This window comes from Camponotus floridanus, unplaced genomic scaffold (assembly GCF_003227725.1).
Source record: "Camponotus floridanus strain SB8 unplaced genomic scaffold, Cflo_v7.5 scaffold23, whole genome shotgun sequence".
Taxonomy (NCBI): Eukaryota; Metazoa; Arthropoda; class Insecta; order Hymenoptera; family Formicidae; genus Camponotus; species Camponotus floridanus.
In genome coordinates this window covers 1,836,506-1,859,214 of record NW_020229359.1, presented here as the reverse complement: position 1 = coordinate 1,859,214, position 22,709 = coordinate 1,836,506, and the positions used below count along the sequence as shown (strand labels likewise).

The following is a 22,709-nucleotide window of genomic DNA, read 5'->3' as shown; positions in this document are numbered from 1 at the left end:
AGAGGAAGTCAATAAAAAGAACCATGAAATGTCATGTACAGTGGAAGATAATCGATTGCCTGCTATATATGTCGGATATACTATAAATTGTGATTTTTTTTAAACAATCTATAAATAAAATTCCTCGCATGCAAATGTTAGCAACGATACGTTATAATAATAATCGCGCTATTAGAATTAATTATGAATTAATTATTTCATTAGTAAAAGCAGAAAATATCCGGTTAAATATGGTTTCGTTAGTAAAAGCGGAAAATGTCACGAGTGGCTATCATTTATTAACGTCAGCCGCATAATCTTGTACGTATCTTGCAATTTGCTCTCGCGATATCGTTACACGAGAAAAAAAATCAACAACTTCTCTTTTAATCGCTCTCGCGAATCTTGATGTTCAAGAACGATCATCCTGCACGCAGATCGCGGCCTCGTACTAGATAGCAATAATAATAATAATAATAATAATAATAATAATAATAATAATAATAATAATAATAATAATAAAGAGAGTGACCCCACACACACGCTTGTAAATTCTTGTCACGATCTTCTAAAAGTCCATCGTCGGTCGTATAACGACGATCGATCGACGGTGATAGTACCGAGCAAACAGCTGTTCTGTAGAGACGACGCTTCTCTTTCCCTCTCACTCGAAATTCCGAGCAAACAATTTTACGATTGTAAAGCGACGATAAAAGTGTACGGACGCCTTCGAATGTTGTAACGCGACGGAAGGCGCTGTTAAGATTCTATCGAAAAGAAATTAATTCTGCTCGCGGACACGTTGAGTGCGCGAGAGATATCTCTTTCCTTTCGTCTATTTCGAATGAGCGTGCGGAAAAAAGAATATTCAGGGATAGGGGTGAGAAAAAAAATGAACGAATTATTCGCATAAGTAGAAAATTTTTATAGTGTCATCGTGTGAAACTCGACGAGTAATTGCTGGATATTTAATGCTCATGGAAAGAGATAAGATCGGTGACGAAAACGGTTTGAATTTATGCTCGATTTAAATTGTAATGGCAGAAAAAGAAATGTCGAAAATGTTTTTATGAAATGATAACAACAACAAGTAACTTGTCATATGCTCTCTTTTATAAATTGAGATAAATTATTTTCAGCCAGTAGATATTCGCAGAAATTCGAAAATACCATAAATGTTCATAAATTATTAAAAAATTAATTGTTAAATATAATATTCTAATATGGGCGGATAGGATAACATTGCAATTATTTAAGCAATATTAAAAATCCTTCCAAAATCCTTAAAAAATTTCTTCCAAATTTTCAAAGAATATAATTATTTATTAAATGAAAAAAAATAGTTTAAGTTTTATTACTCTATATTTATATTTCAACAGTACTTGTAAATTTTAACTTTACATTAGCTCTTTATTAAAGAGAGCAAGATACGGTCTTTAATATAGAAATTATAATGTACGAATTTTTTTTATCATTCTACTTGTTATACAAGAAAAAAACAGATCGATTTCTTGTATTTTGTTCGAAATAAAGAAACTTTTCTTTCTTGATGTGATTCTGATTCTGATGAGCGATGATGTCAAAAATATTTCATAGATTATTAGAAAACTAATTGTAAAATATATTCTAAAATTTTAAAGAATGGTATAATATTAAAATTAGCATTTAAGCAACATTAAATGTTCATTTTTAAATTTTCGAAGAATATAATTCATTAAATATATATTATATAATATATATATTATAAAATATATATATATATTATAGAATATTATAGAATATATTAAATGAAAAAAAATAGTTTAAATTTTATTACTCTATTATATTTCAACAGTACTTGTAAATTTTAACTTTACATCATCTCTTTATTACGGGGAGTAAAGAGGTAAGATACGATCTTTAATATCGGGTATGAATTATCATTCTTCTTGTTACACAAAAGAAAGAGAGATCGATTTCTTGTATTTTGTCCGATATAAAGAAACTTTTTTTTCTTGATGCGGTTCTGACTCATCGGCAACCGTCGACGTATGTAAACGTTCTTTTCTTTAAATTAAATTTACCGACGTTTTATTTCGATATATTATCGTCAGAATTATTGTCCACAGCATGGATATGTACAATGGCGGAGTAGATGACAGTATTGCTTTGTTGAAGCAGGCACGCCGTTTCACTCTTACCATCCTTCACGACTACGCGAAGGAAAATACAATTATCGTAATTGTCCCACCTACGATTCAATTTTTATATCGTATTGCTTGACGCAGAGAAAAGTGCAATCATACCGCGTGCTCTAGAGCGAACGCATCAATATATGCTTCGTTTTTTATAATAAATTTTCTGTATCTTTAGCAATGAATAAGACAATTGTAAACTTATAAATATTGCAATGTAATTAATAACTAAATCAATTACATCTATGTATGCAATTGGAATTTTATTCAGTAGTCTATGCGATTGTTACGAATATTTTTTTACCGGCATTTTTTGCGAGAGAAAGAATGCGAAAAGTATACAACTATATAATTTAAAAAATTATTTATTATCGTTATTGAATTTCACGAATGGCAAAATAAGGGGATATACAAGGCTCATTAAGGAATCTATTAGAAGAATTTCGCACTCGCATAATTCGGAAGCTTCCATCATGACCCATATGATCTTGTTGTGACTTGGTGAACACTTTGCAGGATTAATACTAACAAAAGTTGACGGGAAAACGATAAAAGTACCATTACGAGGGTAAGGACCTTAGGCGCTTAAAACGAAATACAATCGTAATATTTAGTTAATTCATTCGAAGGAGGGACTAATATCAGATCGAAACGGCGATTAAATCACATTTGCTATCTTCGTCGACTCGGCCTTTCGAAACTAACGTAATGAAGCACATTTTTATATCGTCGGGTGGAAAGGGTGACTCGCGGAAAAAGAGGAGAAAAGTATGACAGGCCGATGTTTGCCTTAGACTTTTTAATTCCTCCGCGACGATATCATCTCTCTCGCACACAAACGCACGGAAAGAAAGGTACGATTCGCGCGGCTTATTCGCCGGACAATATTTATCGAGAGTGTCAGCGACCCATACGTACGTGCGTATACACCTCATCCTACGTACGCCTATCGATCCTCTCGACTCTCATTACCGGCCCCTTACCGGTCGACTTAAATATTTACCGGCTGAAACGTTTGCTTCGCGGCCGATTATAATGATAGGAGCGAATAGCGCGCCTCTGTGTACGTGTGTGTGTGTGTGAGCGCGTACGCATCCATGTGTTACGCACACAGTCGCGGAGCAAGTCCTCTTAATTATGCAGGTCTCTTTTAACGAACATGATGTAATAGCGGCGGTATCGACTATGATGACAGAGAAGAAAAGAAAGAGAGAGAGAGAAAGAGAGAGAGAGATGAAGAATCGATTTCGTGCGGATTTTTCGCGTTGGTGAAGCATTCGAGGCCCATTAAAGGTTCCTAATAATCTGACAATTTTAGATAAAGCCCCTAAATCCGTCTAAACTGTCTGTCTCAATTGCAATTTTCTTGATACGATAATTCCTCATATGAAATATGTTTTATTGTTAGTATAAAATAAAATATAAATAATATTATATAAATATTATATAAATATTATAATATATAAATGTTATATAAATATTATATAAATATTATAATATATAAATGTTATATAAATATTATATAAATATTACATAAATATTACATAAATAATATAATATAAATAATATTATAAATATAATTTCTTTAACATTGAAATAACTCGATTTTTCACCGGCGAGGGACAAAATCTTGGGAACAATAAAGGTAGATAAATCGATACATAGAAATGATGCGAGTTTTGTCAAAACCCATTGAACGCCCCCTTCTTTGTTTTCCCGCTCGCCCAGGGCTCGACGACGGCGCGAGAATCATAGCGTTTGCCAGCACAATTTGCCGGACACAACATACCATTTCGCTTGATACCCGCGCATTCGACACGATTACTCTTTCAGAGCGCTCATGACGGTTGTTTGAACGAATGATGAGGTACAGAATACACACTATATACGCTCGGCGAGCATTATCCGTGGGATGCCTGCATAGGCGAAAGTTCGTGTCCGGAAACGTGCGGTTGGCGAGCGACCAGGTATATTTTTCCCTGCCAATTGCTGCCTGGCATGCGGAAAAAGTTGTTTCTCCAGGTCGATCGCCGGAAGCGATCATCGCAATCCGACTTATTCCCGTATTCTCCTCTTTTCTTGACCCTTCCGGCTAAGCTAGGGGTGAACGAGGGACCCTGTCGCGCGATCGATCCGTTTCGACGAGAAAAGTCCGGCGGGCAAATCTAAATTGCCGGGTAAAAGTGTGCTTTTGATAATGGCAAAAGTGCGCGCAAAGTGTTGTGAGCGGGAGGCTTACATTCTCTATTTTTTTTACTTTTCTTTTTTTTCGTCAATGACCGTCATCGTGGCCCGATTACGTCGATATACGTTGCATTATTTACGACGGGGTTGCATCCCCGCGCGATGAATAATTTTGTTGCGATGATACAAAGTGCATTATGCAAGTATACATCTGCGCTGCGTCTCTGTCATTGCACTCGGATGTCTCAGAATGAATCATTGACGATGATCAATGCGCGCGATCCGCCGATCGCGCGATGATAATTGATGGATCAATAAGTATCTCATCGCATAAATGGGTGTCATTATTGTCGAACTTTTTCCGTAATTACTTCTTAGTAGAATATATTCAGAGAAAATCAAGCATTGTATGTCAATGCTTAGGAGAAAAGTATAATGATAATCATCGATCCATAATTTTTCAATTAAATTATCGTCTCTATTTCTTGGGATTTTTAGTGTTTAAAAAATGTTTCTCTCCGAATCTCAAGTACATTTTTAATGGGCCAGTGAAGTTTCAACTTATTAAATCGAAACTCATTCATCAAGATACTAAAAATTCGAAACAATTGATATTTAAGAGTATTCCTAAGAGATTTGCGGAAAAATGAAAGCTATGTTTCTCGACGCTTTAACATTCAATCGATTATAGAACCAAACTATTGTGCGGTCTCGATGAAACCCTGTATCTTCGACATAGTTTATATTTTTCTTATATTTTGCGCGAAATATACCCGTGTGCCTGGAGACGCAGTAATCGTGATAAGTGGTCGTCAATTATGCAAGAAATCAAATTGTAACGGCGACATCGCTACCCTGCGAAAGACACTGTCTGATGGTGACAATGAGACCCTCGGCGCGTATTCCACGTCTAGGAATTATTTATTAGGATACGCTTTCGTCGCGAGAAACTTTGTTGGAATATCATTGAATCTTTATTCTTCGGATGAGAGATATTATTTCGCCGCACATTAAGAGAGATCATAGAGGCATTACACTTGGAAAAATTGAAGCTATAGAATGTATTTTTTCTTTCAAGAACGTCTTTGTCGAACATTTATCGAAACTTCATTGAAATATCTTTGAATCTTTATTTCCTGGGCAAAAGATACCATTGTAATGATATATATTAGGTGGGACTATGGAAGCGTTGCTCTTAAAATGATTGAAGCTATAGAGCGTTTGCTCTCTAAAAAAAGCTTTAATGATAAGACAATGTTCTCTTCTATGAAAGAGAAAAGATAGAAAAGAATTTGCACGCACACATAAGTATTATCACTAGCGACTACAGCAAATAGTTTAAAGACAACGAATTTTGAACATTTCTGCGTCATTTTCCTCCCATTTACTTTTGAATGTCTGTGTTGTTTTTTTCGCATTTATTTCTATTCAACTGTAACATGGAAGGAAATTTTTTTTTCAAGCAATTTTACTGATTACATAATCTATACAATATTTCTAACATTACTATAATTATTGAACAGTAAATGTACTTTTGACTATTTGTGTGAGTCATGTTAAATTACACTTTTGTCAATTTAAACCATAAATTGCATTTTTAATAACTTTATTATCTCTTACAATTACATTTCAAGAAAGTTGTTTAATGACGCATTAAAAAATACACGTGAACTTTTCTGAAAAGTTTTTATTATAAATATCGGCAATTCTTCCATATTGGAGGTCTTTAAATTTTGAAATATGTTATATAAAAATTCATAAATGTGTTAATATATATATATCTTCCTATACGTTATATGCAATGGGGAAACGCATATATGTAGTGGTTAGTTTACCTCCATACCTTAATTTTAAACAATTGAATAACGCTGATTGAATTTGCAAAGAGAAATGCATACAATGGCGAGATAATGATCAAAAAATTACCAATAAAAAACATAAATTACCAATAAAAAACATAATGACTATTATAAATTCGTGCAAGTTATTAAACATTTTATTAAATCGCAAAATTTATTAACTGGATAAAAGCGATGTATTGTGACTTGAATTGCCACGAGTTTGCAATTCTAACTTTTAAATTATTTACACAAAGTAACTTCTATCATTATTTATTTATTTGACTAAATGTGAGTAGTCCAATATTAACTTGAGTTTTTTAAAATTAACGCAAAATTAAATCTCGATTATTTCGATTGATTGTTGGTCGTGATATCGCGATGCGAGTGAGCGAAATTGATAGTGAAAAATTGCCGCTTAGAAAGGATCGATTAAATTCGCATTACGATCACCCCTCGTGAAAAGACATAGAAAGCACAAAGTGGCTAGAGCGAGTTCCTCGAGGGCACTACACTCCCTTTCTTCTGTAACTCCTAACCCACGACGACGACGGCGGCTTATTCCCTTAGCCGCTAATTAGCGCGGGACACGCACGACTCACGACGACTCGTGTCGGGCACGTGTCGTGCCGGAAACTCGCTTAGCGCGCGACAAACAGACCGTTTCCCATCGTACATGCGCTCCTTCCGGTCATTTCCACGAGAAAACCGAGGCAGCTGATTAAATCGCTATTAAAACGTGCTCCTATCGTTCCCCATCGGCGCTTTCTTTCATCCTTCCCGCTTTTATTACGGGATGGTTTAAGAAAAACGCGATTGGACATATGCAATACACACCGGAATGGAGCAGCCACACGTCACTTGATATTATGCATATTTACGTGCGATTTGATTTACTGGATGGCTTAATGTGTGTATTCATTCAACAAAATATTACCCATCTTAATTACTTTTTTATTAAGATTATTGTTTTAGTGAAATATATTTATAAAAATTTAAATTAAAATTACTTTAAATTAAAAATTAAAAATTAAATTAATTACGAATTGTGCGAGTATTAAATAATTTATATTTATAATAATAACAAGCATGATATATTTAAATGTTATATACAATGTGATTTGATCATGCTTATAGTTTTCATTTATTTTCCTTTATCTACATTAATATATAATAGCTAGGAAATACACATACATTGCTATGTACGATTTCAAATATTGAAATATGCGCTAAGAATTCTCAGTTTCTTCGTGGTAACGTTATCGGACACAGAATGTTATAGAAAAATAGAATGCACATTTCGTTTTATGAATATTTCACAACTCCAGGCAAGAAATCTATATTTCTCTGTGAAAAAATTGTTTTAAGATTTAGCAACTACAGATTTAGCTACTACTTATTTTCTTTTTAAAAAATAATAAACTGCTCTGAAAATCGTACTGCGATTGTGGATGTTAGGTGCACTCGGTAGTTATGCGGGGATTTATGCAATCATTTTTTAATGCACAACAGAGAGAAAGAGAGAGAAATGCATTTCTCGTCTAGATTATTTTTTTATCGTATATCGGAACAATTCATCACATTCAGAAGCCAATCTTAACGTTGCGAAAGATGAGCAAAATAGATGAATTTTGTGTCATTTTATAATCTTGCGTCGCGTTCGAAAAATCAAGAAACTCATTAAATACATATTAAATTTTTACATGATTATGTTAAATTAAATTAATTTTTTTCATTATGCATAATTTAAAAAGAACGTAAACTTTGCATCAAAATAAAAAAATATTATTACGGAATAATTATTGTATTTATTGATATTGTTAATGAGATTCAAGAAACATAACAATATTTCAGATATTTGCTTCTTAAAAATTATGATTTAAAGTAATTATACGAGAATTAAAGAACAACAATGATTTTAAGGTAATTACGTTGTTAATAATTAACAGCGATTTTTACCATTTAATACATGGTGGACAAATTTCTGCTTCTGGACGATTCTATATGGTGAAAGAAAGAAAAATAACCATTTGCGTGTGCGTGACGAGACGCGATTTCCATACAAAATAGCCTGATGATCTGCCGATATATTTATTGTGGGCAATGTGCGTGTTCGCATTTGGGTCTCTCGCGGCGACAAACCTCGAATGAATCAAATCCGGAGCTAATCTGATTGCATGCCAATCCACTTTTTTCTAGCTTATATTGTGAAAGGATAATTGTCATCACTATCGCGAACGAAACATTTTGCTGATTTTGCGTATTTAGATGTCTACGACTGATCTTCTTCACATTATTTGAAACAGCAGTATTTCTGTATCGCGAACTTTTGTGATAAAAAAGTTGAAACTATATAACAATGCTTTATTTTTATAAAATAAAGTGTTATAAACATTATAAATATAAGATAATTACAACAAACAATATTCCTTAGGAATCAATTTAAGATTTCATTTGAGAATCTTCGTTAGGCGTAGCAAAATATGTCAAAAGCTTTAGATTTACACACACTATTTCTCTTGTCTATTTCCCCTTCCTATCGAAAGTGTACGATGGCGTGATATCGATTCCTGGTGTCGCGTATATGCCCTCTGCGTGATTCTTTCATATGCGAAAAGGGTCAGTCGCATAGAGACGTGGGTGCGACATTCATGGAGACACCCTATTGAAGATGCATCGCAGGTGCAGGTCGCGTTTAAATGCATACATCGATATAAAGGTGCGGTCACAAGTCTCTCTCCGTCCTCTGTCATGTTGAATCGAATAAATGCGCACTACAACGCAATCTCATTTATGCGATAACGCGCATCAAGCAAATGTAACTTTTTATAAATCCACTCTGCGAATAATGCACGAGGCTTATTACGTTTAATGAATCATGTGACATTAATGATGTCTTGAAATATTAATTAAATTAGTATCTTAATTTACAAAGTGTGGAAGACATATTTAATTGGCATTTATTAAAATATTTACGAAAGGGAGGGGGTAAAATATTTTGGTATACTAACAAATGTATATTGTTTACAATATGACGACTTGTTCCAAAATCGATACATTATGTAGATATTAACAAATTTAATTTTATTAGGGTTGTATCTCATCAATATCGATGTTTATGAAATTATTAGGTTTTATGAATATAATTAAAATTATGACAAATATAATGGTTTATTATGAATAACATGACATTAATTCTTGCTTCTCGAGCACATTATTTTCAAAATTGTAGTGAGACATTAAAATAATAGGCTCCAGGCATAAAATTGTCGAAGTCCATGAACCTTGTTCGTCATTTCTCAGAAACTATAAAAGAATAAATTCTTCCTATCTTTTGGACGATTCACGATACACGACTTGTGTTCGAACATTTCGATCAGAGGACACCAATAGTCTGAATAATACACAAACTAACTTACCACGATGGTAACAAGATACAGAGCCTTTATAAATAATTCTGAAACCACCCGTCAAAGACTCGATCGCGCATTTTTATTCCAAGTGTTATGAAGAACAGTTGGAGATAGATGACAAAACATGAAAAAGAATGACGATATCAAATTCAAGGGTGACTAAATTTAATTCTTTACACTTGTATTTGCCCTCAACTGTCTAGATTGTCACTGGGTTCAAATTATTACGAATACAAAGAGTTAAAGCATTTTATATAGAATTTTATAATAACAATTACAATTATTTTATGATCTATCTTCGAAAGTATTGTCTAACAAAGATAGAACTGGAGAAAACATTTACGTTACGTATGAAGAATATAGTGTTGGAAGTCGATTAACCATTTCAATCGTTTAATATCGCGCTATCCTGTTATCGAATCTATTTTTAACTGCTCGCTTGGGCCTTCCGTTCGGGTGTAGAGACTAAGGAGAGAAGCTCGTTACTAACAATTGTAGTTATCGATCGGCGATATGCAACATTTGGTCGAGGAGAAAGAACAAGTTTAAGGGAGAATACGCGACAAGCTGTAATTCTGAGGACAAAACTTGAGTTGCACGAGTATAGCCGTAACGTAAAAATTAGATATACATAAGTGAAGGCTTGTTACCGACGATTGCAATTATCGATACACACGCAACAGTCTCGTATGCCGAAACTTCGTCATATGGTCTGCCCGTCTTTGTCCGGTTAGCGCATTACAATCTCTTTCCAAAGAGGACCGAAAGTGATGACAAAGAGATCGGAAAACATTCGTATTTCTGAGACTTTATATATCAAATATTTAGGAACCACATAAACCTTCGTTTCACTTTGCAATTGAAATTATTTGCTTAAATATATGTGATTATTTTATTATAAAATTATTTTTTACTGAAATTTTTTTAATAAATTTGTTTAATAAAATTTATATTATATTATATTATTTTATTAGAAAATTTTATATACATACTATATATGATATTTAATTTTTCCGCGAACTTAGTTTAAAAATAGAAAATGATTATTTTAATTATTACGTATTTAAAATATACGTATTTAAAAGTATAGTGTCGATTATATTCATATTGAATTCTTTTTCATATATTTTTTAAGCATTAATAAATCATATTAGTGATCCAATATGAACAATCAATTTCTGTAGTTTGAAACTAAATGTAGAATCTCTATTATAGTGAATATAATTTACTTTATATAAGCATTTATCTATTGAATATTAATGTATGCAACAATGACTTCTTCCCATTTCCTGCATGTGTAATATGTAATATGTGACATCATATATAAAAAGCATTCTAATAAATTTATAAACGTGAGCGTGTGAACTAGGATTTTCATAATTATATCAACGCGAGCCATGAGACAAGAAATAAAAAAAGGAAATTCTCGTAATAAAATTATTCAAATAATAATAAGAAAGAATTTATAATTTGATTGTCACATGATTAATTATGATTAGAAGAATTAATTTTCATATTATCTCTTTTAACATATTGGAAATTGAATCGATGAATTGCTGACTCACCGGTATGGATGTACGTGTGTTTCTTCATGTCTGACTTCTGATGAAACCTCTTGCCACAATATTGACAGGGATAAGGCCTCGTGTCAGAGTGGATCAGCAAGTGAGTACTGAGTGTGCTTGACCGTTTGAAGGCTTTACCACATTGTTTACACTATTATAACAAACAAAAAGCAAATGGTTTACATATACAGCTTATTGTATATCTTATCTAATTGATAAAGAAATATATATATATATATATATATATTGATATATATATATATATATATATATATATTTATTAATTATATTTTAAATTTTTCATTTTTAATTTTACCGATTTTGTGAGTCTAGTAAAGTAGAGTGGTTTCCATTTTGTTATTAAATAGACATTTTCTTTTGCTGATAAATCACCATCGCCTAACTATTAAGCCGCTAAGTAGCTAATTTATCAATTCCTTCTGGACAGCTCATGTTTCCGCGCATCACACGCGATATTGATTATATTCCTTTCAAGAAAATTCTTTCTGCAATTATGCCTTCTCAACCTTGCGACCATGAAAACAAGCTATAGAGCATATTGCAAATATTATATCGTACATTAAGAATTTGTTTAATGAATTTTATTAATGTTGTTTTAAAACTGTCATATTTATTCAAAAGTTTGCTAAAGTTTATTTATTATAAAATTATAGAAATATCTTAAATTCAACATATTGCATAACGATAATAATTTATGTGTACGCTAAATCTTTTTCGTTTCTTCAAATTTTTCTTTCTCGCCCGAAGCTTAAATTTTCTTCTCACATTTACAGCGATTGTTATAATCGCCGTAAAACATATTACGAGTCTTCACGACTTCTCCGAACGCCATAAAGTCTCTCGCTTTTCAATCGCGGACGCGTAAGAAGGGAAAATGCGGACGATGAGGGAGACGGAAGGTGCGCTCTTGGACGTCGGGACGCCAGGCACACCTGTGTTCACGAAGCGTTGTGTATTTCTCTCTTTTTCCACCTTTCGTTCTCTTTCTTCTCTAGCTCATTGTCACATGGGCGCCAGTCGTTACAATGTCCCGGCGGCGCGGTTCGATGCGTGTCCAGGCTGACAATATATATGGCATATGAATATATACGGAATATTATTACTCGCGACTGCAAGTACGCATGATTCACGATGCGCCGCGATCAATATGAGGAAGAGCGACCTATCTTCACGAGCGACATTCGGCAATAATCGTGCGCGAATTTTAATTTTTGTCATCGGATGAAAATGATGAGATTGAAAGCAAAATTGATAATCTAGAAATATAATCGCGATTATTATTACAGTATTATGCGTTTGCTCCTCTAAAGGAGCAAATGTAAACGTTTAGCATTAAAAATTAATTTTTGTAAATATCGATCAAGGAATAACCTTCCGTGTAATTTAAAAACTCAGGATAAGTTAAAAAAAATTATGAGATTGAGAGCAAAATTGATAATCTAGAAATATAATCGCGGTTAATCGCGATTATTATTACAGTATTATGCGTTTGCTCCTATAAAAAATTGCCAAATGTGAGCGTTTAGCATTAAAAATTAATTTTTGTAAATATTGATCAAGGAATAATCTTTCGCGTAATTTAAAAATCCAGGATAAGTTTAAGCAACGGAGGAATATATTTAAAAGCCTTCGGCCAATTTAACTGCAATTAAAGCAGTATAGTCTCGTCACACATGGTCACACCAGTCACGACAGTAACGACTCCCACGCGTAACAATTGTCACTCTTAATTGCTCCCCGTCGTCCACCTGTCAAGATGCTCTCAACGCGTCATCCCATTCGCGGATTCTGGGAAAAGGAGAGCAAATGGCGCGGAGGGGGTGGTGTTTTTTCGTTAATAAGCACCGGCGGAACGTCCGTTGAGAGAGATCGCGAAGGAAACACGACGTATTGTGACAAGCTACGAGAGAGTCGAGACGAGCGGAGACGACGAGGCGGTCCCGCTATTGTCACCGCACGAAAGCGTCTGCTTCCGGTACGGCTCGGAAACAAAGCCGCGAGAGAGTTCCGCGTGTTCCTCCGCATTCTCAGTTCCTCGGGCCCGTCTTTTAGTCTCTGCGCTCCTCGCGATTCGCGACGCTCGAAATCGCGTAATTACCGTTAATCACTTGCCGCGCTCCTTTGTCCGACTCCTTTTTCTCTCGATACCACGTCGTCGTCGACATCATCGTTGTTGTCGTCGGAACATCTGCCGGTTTGTCGGCGAAGGCATGGATTAAGTAAAGGAGATCGTAGCTTCCCACGGGTGAATTATTTGTATACCGCAGAAAAATTGCGATAATTATACGAGAGGATAGGATATATTCTTAAGCGTTGCTTTTCCAAATTTAAGCATAACTCTTATGGAAAGAAGACTTAGAAGAGTCTAAAAAATCTGCTTAGAAAAACGATGCGCATGTGTGAAATCTGTTATCTAAATGAATTTTGAAAAATGGTGAGGAAAAATTCTTTTTAATTTATGAAGAATCATATACTTAATCGAGACTTCGGTAAAAATTACAAATGAAATGAGAAGACATCATATTTGTCAAAATAACTTTAAAAATGAATAACTTTGAAAATTAGCATTCGATGAAATTGACGATGATGTGCTTGACGATTTTTATGATTTGCTCCAAGGAAACTTGTATTAGAAGTAACATTGTAAAATAAATACTAGAAGCGAATAAATATTATATTATCGATAAATATTAGAAGCAAAGTCATAATAAATATTTGAAATAGAAAGTATGAATCAATAATAGAACAAATAACTTATCTTGCAAATTCTTTTTGCTTGTTTTCAAAACTAAAAAACTTTTTTTTTATATATATATATAATATATATAAAATATTATATATTATAAATTTTATTAAATATTATTAAATATTATTATTGATATTATATAAAATATTATATCATTTTATATCGACATCTGACGGTCTGTATTCTAGTCGCTATTCGAGCGAGCTGATCGTCCATCTTGTCTTTGTGTTCGTTTCTACAGACTTCTATATAATATAATATTTTTTTTTAAGTTATTAACTAAATCTCGCCTCAGTGCTTATTCGGTACCGTTCCTTTTCCTGTCCGTTTGATCCGATACCTCTAATATAATATATATTTTATGTATATAAAAAAGTCTTTTAGTTTTGAAGACAAAATATTTAAATAATCGTAATTGCTCCTTCCAAAATACATATACATATATGGTTGGTTTATTTTAACATTTTACCTTGAAGGACTTTAAATTGCTGAACACACAGTAATTAAATTCAGTTGCAAGTGTAATGACAATAAAAAGATCAAGTAGAGAGAGTAGCAGGAATTTAACGTCCTTTCCACACAAAAATCTCATATGTATGTACGTGCGCGCTCTCGTACATATACGCGGCCTACATACCCTAATATGTCGGGTTACGGTTACGTATCGTGGACGTAAAACCACGGCCGAGGCGAGTTTCTCTACTTCCATTCAATCACACGTAATTGCGGCGAGGTCTTTTGTATCGAGGTCCCCCGATATTCGTCAAATGTTTGACCCGTTTCCTCGCCCCGATGTACTTAAGGGTACTTACGCGCCCCGAAGAAATTCGTATCGCGTGACTCCGCGTATATCGCTCCGTGTGATTTTTTTCTGGAACGGAGATCGACCGGTTTTCACTCGATATGTATGTAAAACACTGCTCGTTCCTCTCTCTCTCTTCTTTTTCTGCGCGTACCGAGAGGAAATGTCGCGACATCGCGACATCGTGTCGTGATGAAGTAGGCTGAAGCAGTTTTTCTCTTCCGATAACTCGTTCGTCAAGATTACTTCGTTATGTTAATTGTAAATGTTCATTGTAAATAGAATGTGCTTACATTGTAACAGATGCGGGACAGTTAATGATGACATCTCATATTTGAGCGTAAACATTTAACGACGACAATATTTTCTTTATTGGAGGATGACATGCATTGAATCTTTTTCCAAGATAATGACATATTTTATACGCTATATATATATATATATATATATATATATATATATATATATAGTATCAAACATATACTTTCGTGAGAATATTTCTATGAAATGATTACTTTTTGTTAGAATATTTTTACAAAATGATTACTTTTTGTCAGTGTTCATAGAAGAGATTGTAAAAGTGCTAACGATTTAAATGTAACCATTAAACGATACATCGTGACGTCAAATACATAAAATAAAAGGAAATTGGCCGTGCGATTGTTTTGACATGTTTCTAAGAGAAAAGATGATTATTCCTTACCATCAATTTTAGCTATTATCAATTAATGATTAACTTTCACTTTGTAACGATTCGTACGTGTTAAATTAAAGCGACGCTTATTTAGCCAAGTAAATATATCACGTGACTTATTCATTTTAAATTGAAGTTGCGGAAATGAGAGTTTTAATTTATTGTGCCATGAGGTAAAAACGGCAATTATTTCTTCAATAGTACTTATTGACTCGAATATGTCACGTACACTTTAAATTTCTCTCGCCGGTAATTTATTATCATTTCCGGATTAAATGAGTAGGATATCGAATAATTTGGATCGAATAATTCAAATAACGGAAAACAATTAATGTATAGAATAACGAATAAAAAATAATTGAATGTTGATAAAAAAATTTATATTGATATATAGCAAATATATAAATATATAAAAATATTGAAAAAAAACATATGTATATATATCGAATATTTAGAATTTGTGGCATGAATAACTAGCTCAAATGATTTAAATAGTGAAAAGCGATGTATCGATTTATTATTAATCAATTCAAGAAATGAGAGCAATAGATTATATTTGGCGTGGAAAAAAATATTTCATAAAACATTAAATATTTGGTATAAAATAATGGCAATATTGGAGTATAATTATAATATTGAATTTTCACAGTTTTTCGCCGACAAAATCCTTCCGTTGAACACACCTTGATTAATAGACAACTTAATTAATAGGAAAACTCAGTACCCAAAAGATTCATCCTGATGGGAAAATCAAGTATCCAAATTTTAATAATAGCTTTTTAAAGAAAAGATAGATTATTATCTTGTTAATAACTCATTTAAAATTTTAATAAATTTTCTTTGAATAAATTTATGTATAAATATATATTTCAATTTTATAAATTATATTTATATGTTATTTATATGTTATGATTATTGAAAATAAAATTATATTTTGATAATTCGATAGCTTCTGCGGTAAATATTATTAATCATATTTATAAAAAATACTTGTTTTGTGATTGAAAAAGAAAGAAAGACTCTTAATCTCATATATAATTAAATGTTTTATTTAATTCTTATCGATATGTGTATCGCATTATTTTTAAATATTCTTGCACGAAAATCTATTGAATGCTGGATAAAATATTCATAGAATATATTGTGTATATGTTATCTGAATTATTATATAATAATCTAGTAAAACTTTCTTTTTTTGCTGTATAGAATACATCAGTTATTTGCTTATTGTTAGATATATGAATATATGTTATTATGCAAGATATAAAGTTAAAAAATTCATCAAATTGATCGTAATAATTGGAATTGTACAAACTTACGAATTTGGGAGATAAACATAATAGATGTAATATGCTCAGTAAAAAAAATGTTAACATTTGTCTGAAATAAATCGCTTCTTCTGTTTGCAGTAAAAAAATATCGATTTTGGTGACCATCAGATTGGCACTTTCTCGCTGTGACTCGTAAAAAAAAAAAGCTCCACATATATCATCGGCGACCTTTTTCAAAAGCTGTCACGTTCTGAGAAGCTTAGCTCGTAAACTATTAATCCGATCGAGAATAATGTCCTTGTCTTCACTTATAGGAAAATCACATAGTAGACAAGTTATCTACGAGGCACTAACTAAAAATGTGATTGATAAAAAGAAAAAAGGACTCTTAATCTCATATATGATTAAATATTTTATTTAATCCTTATCGATATATGTAAAGCATTATTTTTAAATGTTCGTAACAATACTTTTTATCGTAATATTTACATATCTAAGAATTAATTATTAAAGCAAAATAATCAAATTTCTTATTTTTCATATCAATTATTTCATTTGAAAAAATCTAGTCTTTTTATTAAATATTAAATTTTTATAGGACAACGTTATACAAAGGCTATCTACTGTATATATATCTGTACATATCTACTGTATATATACAAGTTATGTTCTTTAATATAATGAAATAAATTATTAAAAAATTATTAAAAAAACATCAAAACTTAGAAATATACATATAAAAGAAAAACATAAAGGAAAGAGTCGCTAAAACGAGATCAATTACTAGGTAAATGATTTTATGCATTATTTAGAGGTCATCAGACAATCGATCGATGCAAGCGTGGGCGGAAATCGAAGATTCTTTACGAAGTCAGAATATTGGGTTGAAGTTCGAATCAAAAATATTTATCCATCTCGTAAAATCTCTCGATTCACTTGTCGATAAAACGAATATCATGGAAAAATCACGGAAGCTATTACTTCTCGAAAGCTTATCGAGTATCTTTTAAAGTCCGTCATCATTGATCTTCTAGAGAACCGCACATAAAAATACTTCTTTACAATTCTCAAATTAAATAATTGAATTTTTATGTTGAATTTTTTCCCCTCTTATTAATTGCGAGTCGATTGAGATAGAAAGGGATTTTGCCATGAAACACTTCGATAATAATTTTCCGAACAGAATTCTGCTGTATTATCACGCAACGTTAAAAATCATGATCAACTATGTTGAGTTTGGATTATTTTAAGTGTTATTTCATGTTACACGCAACATTGAATCACTCGTTCTCGGAATAAACAACTTTAGCGGTTCTGGTTCGAGAGATAAAACGAAAGAGGATAAGAAGATATACAATATATTAACACTCACTTGAAAAGTCCTTTCCGTCGAGGAGGGCGGAGTAAGCGGTGAATGATGAATTTGCCGCGTAATTATAGGGGTCGAGGACGGACTCGTGGAGGACGGTGCTCTCGTTTCCCTGGCCTCCCTCTCGCACACCGAGCCCGGTGACCAGATTTCACTTTTCCTGTTGCCGATACTCGACGAGACATCGCTCGGCTTCGTGCTAAGGTTCAATGGCACCTCCTCTTCTGAAACGAAAAGCCATCCGTCTATCCCGTCATTCATCAAACGCTTGTTTTTTATATTGAACTGACCCAGTTTTTTTGTTTGAAACTATGCCAAAGGATAAATTTTTTATTCATATGTAAAAAAGGAAATTATAAAAATCTTTGATTATTGCATGTATTAAATAGTCTAGTTTACACATTCCAGATTTAATAGAGAAATAAAATTTATAGACAATGCAATCTATCGAATATATCGAAATAAATCGATACATATTAAACGTTTGCATATAAATATCTTTTTATTGAATATAATTTATAATAGACAGACACATATAAAGAGTCAAAAAATTCCGTATTATTACTCAAATATTACGATATCAAAAAAATAATAATTTTTGATTTTAAAAAAGGGAAAATCTTATAATAGTTTTTACACGCATATATAAATGTATAGATAGAAATTAATTAGTTGTAATTAATATCCATGCAGCAAAATCAAGCGATGGTTATAAATGAAGTTCCGTGTGACAATGTTGATCGATCGACAGCACCCACTTACCGATAATTACTCGTTAATCGCTCGAAAAAGTTTATAAAAAAACAGATAAAGACAATTATCGAAATAATTTTATTGATCGTTCTAAAAATTTAACCAACATCAATGGAAGGTGCTCGATTATTTAACTAATATATTCGTCCTTTTTTCTTTGCACTTATTAAAATTACATATTCAATATTAATCTAATTGTCTCACATAATATATTAAAGAATCAAAGAATTTTTAATTGATGCAATATCCAATTTAATATATCGCAAGAAAACCATCATAAATTATTATTCAAAAAACTATTTAGAAATAGTTAAAAATAATATATTAAATGCGTTTTGTATGATCGGTGTAGCCAATTAGGTAATTGAATATCATTCTTAGGTATCATTCATTTAGCAAGAGAGGTTTCTTTGGTCGTATGAACATTTAATTGATGTAATTGAGAGAGATGTAATCTAGAGAGATTTACTTGAAAAACATTCAAATCTCACCGAATTTGGCTTTCTCTGGCGTGCATCTTCGCGGTGATCCGGGACGTGCCGGACTAAGAGGTTCGGGATGAATGGGCGAGCAATTTGTAACTGGTGTTGTCTGTTGGGACGGGATTCTTGTAGGTGGGAGCAAAGAATGTGGTAGCAGCAGGCCCATGTGACGAGCCCACCAGGCACCCCCGGATGCTCCGTAACCGCCGTACATTAGTCCACACCGCATATCTGAGACAATAAAGATAACTATATTAAGGAAATGAGTCATAATCCTCGAGTGTAACATTAAATTTACAAATTATGTCATCATAGAGATTTATTTTGTGATTTGGGGAAGAAAATAGATGATTAATTTAAACAATATTTAAAATGGATCTCATGCGATTCACACACACATTCATAGAAATGATAGATGCATTAGATAATATTCGATATATTTCTTTCTCATATTTTCCCCCATCGTATTTAAATATAATTTACCCCCTTATAACTCTATTTCCCATTCCGTGCTATTCCGTTGTAATTTTGGCGAATTTGCAAGGTGACGAATTTCGCGGCTTACCTCGCGCGGTGGAGCTGAGTGGTAGATTTTGCAGTCTCAAATCGGGGTTGTAATTTGAGACGAGAGTGAAAGCGCTGAAACGATCGGGGACGGGTTGACAAAGGCCCGAAGGTGCATTAACGGAGGCAATGGTGCTCGAACTGCTCCCCGGTACACCTGGGCTCCAAGGTGAGGATGGCAGCGTGATTATGCTTGGACTACCCGGTGGCGAGAGGGTGGCCGGGGGTGACAAGGCGCCCGCCGGAACTCCAACGGGATTGCAATGAAGTTCCGGTTTCATGTGCCAAGTTCGAGGTACCGCTTCTATTACGAGAGAGTAAAAAGCATGGCTTATTATTCGTACCAAAAAACGCACAGGCATAAGATACAAGTGTAATGCGTATGAATAGCAAAATTGATAATTGCAAATTATTGAGAATAACACTTTTTTAGTATATACTCAAAATACACGTATGACGTATTTAAAATAATTAAAGCATTTTATATTAGATATAAATTAACAGCGACTTATCGTGATAATTTTTATCACATTTTTTTCTAAAAACTATTCGAATTCTCATGAGATCTTTAATAAGTATTAAAAAACTTTCAGGAAATAAACACATTGAATATGAAGATTTTCATTTAATAAATTTGTGTCATTTTAATTTTAATGAATTTATTTTAATAAATTTATTTATGTGTTACATAGATAAAAATTACATAGATAAAAACGAAGAGATGTAAAACGAAGAGATGTAAAAGATATTTAAAATAAAATGGATATATTTTATTGTTTTTAAAATTCTTTCCCTTTTATTAAATTTAATAATTATATATAATATTGATTCTTTAAAAAAGTGTCAAAGAAATTTAGATATATAAAATTACAATAAACATTTTTTTTAAATGTTTTTAACAATTATTTTTAATTATTTGTGTTACTTATATTTTTCATTAATTATAAATTAGACTTTTTATTTGTATTTAATGTCGTTAATTATCATGAAGCTATAAAAACCCCGCGAAATCTAAAATACAAGCTATAATTAATGTACGAACATGTCCACGGTCAGTTGCATTTCGCGAATGGATTTATTATATACATGAAACATGGTCGTTAACAGAAAAATAAATAATATATGGAATCTTGGAGCGGATTCTTTCATGACGTATAAAATCTGATGATGCCAATCGTGAGCAACGCGATCGAAATTGTTTCGTGCGTATTTGAATAGAAAATGAAAACAGGCTAAATCATAATCATGATTCTGGTTGTATTTCAATTAACATGTTGAAAGAGTTGCGAAATGATAAGCGCATTATGTAACATAAATGTGTGTCTTCCAAATCTATTTTGCATCTTGGAAATATGTAAATACATAATATTTCAAACTGAACATGCGAATGTGTTCTTGTTTTTATTATTCGTAATGAAAAAAAATTGTTACGTTAAAATACCCACAAAACATAATTTTGAAAATTTAAAATGCATAAATTAAAATATTAAAGTTAAAATACTAATTTACTTATGCAAAATAAGCACGAGAATAAGCGCGAATAAATTAACGTTTCAACTTTAAATAAAGAAAATTTTAATAAAATAAAAATAGTTAAATAAAAGTTAAATAAAATAAAAATAGTAATTATGAATCAGCATGATTATAAAAATTTCATAAATAAAAAATTATCATCGATATGATCTTTTCTACATGTGCTTCTGATATACATACGTATATTAGACTTATCGCGATTTAAATATGTTTCATTCGTGTCATTTTAAAAATTGATTGTGACTCAACAAGTATCATAATAAATAATAATAATTAATAATAATTATAAAAAAAAATTAATAATAATTATAAAAAATTATGATACGTGATCCGCATATATCAAAATTAAAAAGATCATTTATCGCAGAAAGTTTACACATCTCTCTCCTGAGAATTGAAAGATGCCATGAGTAATTTTCCAAATTACGAGCTCATTGTACGTTATATTTATCTCGTCCTGCTTAATAATAGAGAAAATGGGAAAAAGTACCAGCGGTTATAAAATAAATATTCATAATAGTCACCCAGCCGGGAGATTATTTAAACCGTAATACTGTGGTTTTTTTCCGTATCGCACGAAAATCTCGGGCACCGATAAATATACGGGATGTTTATGCTAGTCGCATTTAACGCGAGCTTGTCGGCTTGTTTAATGCATCGTCGGCGGTCGTCGCCGCGTTTCACGTGTATCAGATTCGCGGCGGCAGGGAAAAAAAGCGCGGAAGGGCAGCCGGGAAAGAAATCACAAACGCGGATTGTCGGTCGGTGAAATGAATTATAAATCGTGCGTGCGCGACTCGAACGGACGGACGAACGGACAAACGGACGGACAAACGGACGGAGGAATCGAGAGGCAAGATCTTAATCGCGAGATCAGGCAGATGCGATTGCTTGACAGCTTCGCTCGCGACGAATCGCGATAAAATGCCGCGGCAATCGTTCGGTAGCAAACTTGACAGAATAAGGCTTTTGAAAGCGAGTGCCGATTAGCGATCAGATGATCTTGCTGTGACATGCATTGTACAGAGGTTGCTCTTTGCCAATTATATTACAATTGTATTACAATTATATTATGTAATGACATTGAGCTTTTTTGATTTTTGCTCAGATGACACGCTCAAAGAATTTTTTTTTCACGGCATTTTGATGAATTTAGTGTGCGTTTTTCAGGAGAAATTATATGCAATTCGAAATTATTATTAAATATTAAATTTTTATAAACGTTAATTTCTTAATTTGTTTTTAATTTCAGAAACAAATACATAATAATATATATAATAATAATCATATATATAATATTATAATTATTATAAATATAATT

General features: G+C 32.4%; 1 protein-coding gene across 3 annotated transcripts in view; it reads right to left on the bottom strand.

Moving 5' to 3' along the window:
* LOC105249804 (zinc finger protein Gfi-1b) overlaps positions 1–22,709 on the bottom strand; it is a 30,407-nt gene that overhangs the window by 2,081 nt on the left and 5,617 nt on the right. The window contains exons 2-5 of one of the 3 annotated variants that reach the window (XM_011255554.2): positions 19,857–20,159; positions 19,301–19,522; positions 18,060–18,280; positions 11,154–11,304 (exon numbers count right to left, since the gene is read on the bottom strand). In XM_011255554.2, the coding sequence (XP_011253856.1) occupies positions 11,154–11,304; positions 18,060–18,280; positions 19,301–19,522; positions 19,857–20,159 (897 nt within the window). The remainder of the gene's footprint in view (positions 1–11,153; positions 11,305–18,059; positions 18,281–19,300; positions 19,523–19,856; positions 20,160–22,709) is intronic. The other 2 variants (XM_025408806.1, XM_020027104.1) reach the window with 2 other exon arrangements.